The following is a 3,667-nucleotide window of genomic DNA, read 5'->3' as shown; positions in this document are numbered from 1 at the left end:
GAGGAGGAGGACTCCCAGGACGATGCAGAGGATGAGGAGTAGTAGCTCCCGAGATTCCTGGTCCTCCGTTTTCACGGAAGGTTCTGAAAGCAAGAACCCCAGATCAGGGAGAAAGAGAAGTGGACATAGACTTCTCCTTGTCCTTCCTGTCTCTCCATCCTGTCGGCAGCTGATCCGCTTCCCTTTGGACCTATCCTCCCTTTAAAAAAAAAACTTCCCTTTAAAAAAAAAAATTTCCGACTTGCTTTTAGGCGCCTGGTATATAGTAGGTGCTCAAGAAATGTATATCGAGTGACTAACTGACTGAGTGAAACTTTCTCCTTGCCACCAGCCCACAAGGATGTCTCTCTGCTCAGCAATTATTGAGCTCCCACTGTGTCCCAGGCACAAAGTACTGGGGATATAAATATGACAACGGAGCCACAGGCCTTGAGGGTCTCTGTCTAGTAAGAAGATCAACGAGTCTATTCAGTCCACTATGTGAGGTGCCCGCTGTGATGCGGGTGTGGACAGGGACCTGGAGGGGCAGGCACGAGGCCCTGCTGAGGTCGCTTAATTCTCTATGGGGGGAGACCAAGGATGGCTTCTCAGAGAAGGTGACTCTGAGCTATCCCTAGCAGTGAGCATGGCAGGGACTCCATGCCTGGACTGAACAAACACGAGAATAACCGACGCCCAGACAGCGCTCACTGTGTACCCAGTAAGCCCCTGTTCTAAGTGCTTTATAAAAATTAATTCACTGGAGACTCACAACAGTGCTGGGAGAGGTACTGTGATTATTGTCCCCGTTTTATAGTCAAGGGATCTGAGGCTCAGAAAAGTTAAGAGGTGCTCAACGTTGCACAGCTGGCAAGGGGCACAGCTGGGATCTGAGCCCCAGGAGCCTGCCCCGAAGCCAGCCAAGCTACACCCAGCTGGCAGGTAGACCGAGCATGGATCTGGAGATCAGGACTTTGGATACTAATTCCGGCCAACTCTGCCCATCAGTTCACCCTCTGAGCTTGAGGCTCTTCCTCTGTGAAGGCAAAACCAGTGTCTGGGGGTGGGGAGCGGGAGGGGGTGGCGGGCGAAGGACACAAACCATCAGGCCCCTCCTGGGAGGACACACACATACAAATGGCTGCAGGTGCCCGAGGCTCTGAGACACTGTGTACCCAGTGACACTCACCTACTGTGACCGGCTGAACACTTGCAGGAACTTCAGGAGTGGACAGATTGAGCAGACTCCGGGAACCTGCCAGAAAGTACTGCCTCATTCATTCAAAACATATTACCATATTACACCTACTGTGTGCCAGGGACTGAACGTGACAAACAAATGACCTAGAACTGGGGGCTAGGTCCCAGAGGGGCACATGGCTAACATACCCTTCCCACCTCCTACAACATGGAGAATCTCATGGAGTAAATGCTGGGAAAGCCCTTTGGTTAGAACAAGAGGCTAATTAAGGAATTATCCTTCCCCTTTGCATAATCTGCTGCAGACCACAAACCCCTTTTCCATTCGGTCGGGTTTGTTCTTCAGGTGGGAAGCTGACATTATTGTCATTATCATAAGCACGTGACAGGTCAGGGATGGAGCTTACAAAATCCCAGCTACCCCGTGAGCATCGGCATCCACGTCGACTGGAAACTGACACCTCCAGGCTGGTATATGGCAGAGCTGGATTTCAGAGCCAGGTATCTGAACTCCAGAGACATTAATATTGAGTTTCCTCAAGTCAAACCCTCTTTCTTTTTCACACCTTCACAAATCGGGGTGATGGCATCAATTACTACAATTGATGACATATCGAGAGTTTATTTTGGTGGCGTTTTTGTCTGTTATGGTACATAAAATAATAATGGTGTGACATATTAATGTTGTCTTAGATTTGTAAAAATACAGTAGAACCCAATCCACAGAGTGGATGTGAAGCTTAGCCAACATAAGATATACTAAGGGTCTGGCAACACCTAGTACATGATTAGGGCTCCAGACACTGTCACCGATATTATTATTAGTGTCTCCTAATATTATTTTTACTAAGATCGTCAGCCCTGGGATGGCAAGTTGGTTTCATCTCTTGAGCCAAGTCTGGTCCGCAAAGGCCACTGCTTTAATAAATATTTGATTCAGGGTTGTAGGGCTGAGCCGAGGATTTGTGGAAAAAGATGCCCTGATTAACTAGCACATCTGCCCTGGGCATGCTGGGGCAATGGTCCCTCTGGTGCCAGTATTCGTCATTCCTGATCCAGTCCAAGGGGTGATGCTTGGGCTGCAAGGTCTCAGGCTGTGGATTCCGGGTGGAATTCCCGGTCCACATCTGGGAGCAAGGGTGGGTGCGTGGGAGGAGGGGTACCTGAGCAGAGGACCCTGGCTGCCTTGGACTGGCTGCAGAGGTTGGAGTTGTTGAACCGCCAGGAACAGTCCGAGAGGGTGGGCTCTTCTCCCTTGCACGAGTAGTACATCCTGCCCGACAGGGAGTGGGGCAGCCCCTTGGGTATTCTGGCCACGGTCCCACAGCCCAAGGCCCGACAGAGCACTTGGGCCTCCGATGTGTACCATTCACTGTCACACACTGTGTTCCAGACGCCACGGAAATGCACCTCCACTTGCCCCTCGCAGGAGTCCCTGCCCCCGGTCAGGCGCAAGGACTGGTGCTCTGTGGGGTGGGAGGGGGTGGGGCGCAGGGTCAGGTCTGGATCCTTTGGGCCCAAAGCCCCATTAGCCCAGATGCACAAAGGCAGACACCTCACGCCCAACGGGTCTCCAGATCTCGTGTGCTCTCCCTACACATCCACATCGCCCTCTCTGCCCCATCCGATGTGGCTGCAGTTCCCTACATCCTTGCTACACAAAGTGTGGTCATGGACCGGCAGCACCGATAGTACCTGGAATCTTGTTAGAAATGCAGACCGACTGAATCAGAATCTATATTTAACAAGATCCCCCCAACCCCCGCCATTCCCCTGCGCCTTATAAAGAAGCACTGGCTGGACCAGAATTTCATGGCCTCATCTGGACTATCGATGGCCTCTCCAAGGGCCTCCCTGCCTCCATCTCCCCTTGCTGCTCTGAACCAGAGAACCAACTCCCACTCAGGAAGTCTCACCTCTAATGCCATCTCCTCCAGGAGGTGGGCAGGCTTATTCCTCCAGCCCTGGATTGCCTGTTACCCCTAAACTTCACCTGGCTTCCTTTCCTAGGGCATTTACCACTCGTTCCCTGAGGTGGTGCTTGTCTGAGTCTCATCTTCCCTCCTGGACAGTGACCATGCAAGGACAGAGACTCTCTCTCTAGCACTAACTCCAGGCCTGGTGCCCAGGAGTTCTATAGTAAGCGTTGATGGAGGGCGAAGCTCAGGAACGTGGCTCACTCACCTGAACATACCACACCAGCATCCTCCTTGTGGCCACAATAGCGGTCTCCAGGTAGCCCAGGGCAGTCCCACAGGTAGGCCTCCACCCCAGAGCAGTTCACCTGGTCTCGGTGGATGAGTCCTTGGCCAGGGGCAAAGTGCAAGCCGGGCAGAGCCTGGATCGCCCAGCCGCAGCTCAGTTGCCGGCACACCACGTGGGCGTCCTCCAGATCCCACGTGTCGTCACACACCGAACCCCACTGGCCGTGCTCCAGCATCTCCACGCGGCCGGCGCATGAGCTGCCACCGTCCGCCAGCCGCAGTGC

The 3,667-nt window shown here is 53.1% G+C and overlaps 1 protein-coding gene across 1 annotated transcript in view; it reads right to left on the bottom strand.

Moving 5' to 3' along the window:
- The window catches only part of CD6 (CD6 molecule), a 9,508-nt gene extending 5,850 nt beyond the window's left edge, over positions 1-3,658 (bottom strand). Inside the window, exons 1-4 of the mRNA XM_023535844.1 lie at positions 3,364-3,658; positions 2,343-2,645; positions 1,169-1,234; positions 1-83 (exon numbers count right to left, since the gene is read on the bottom strand). The exon at positions 1-83 is cut by the window's left edge and continues 1 nt beyond it. Of these exons, the coding sequence (XP_023391612.1) occupies positions 1-83; positions 1,169-1,234; positions 2,343-2,645; positions 3,364-3,619 (708 nt within the window). The 5' untranslated portion in view covers positions 3,620-3,658. The remainder of the gene's footprint in view (positions 84-1,168; positions 1,235-2,342; positions 2,646-3,363) is intronic.
- Positions 3,659-3,667: the final 9 nt, after the last annotated feature.

Source organism: Pteropus vampyrus, unplaced genomic scaffold, assembly GCF_000151845.1.
Source record: "Pteropus vampyrus isolate Shadow unplaced genomic scaffold, Pvam_2.0 Scaffold144, whole genome shotgun sequence".
In the NCBI taxonomy this organism is placed as follows: domain Eukaryota; kingdom Metazoa; phylum Chordata; class Mammalia; order Chiroptera; family Pteropodidae; genus Pteropus; species Pteropus vampyrus.
This window is presented reverse-complemented; position numbering and strand designations above follow the sequence as displayed.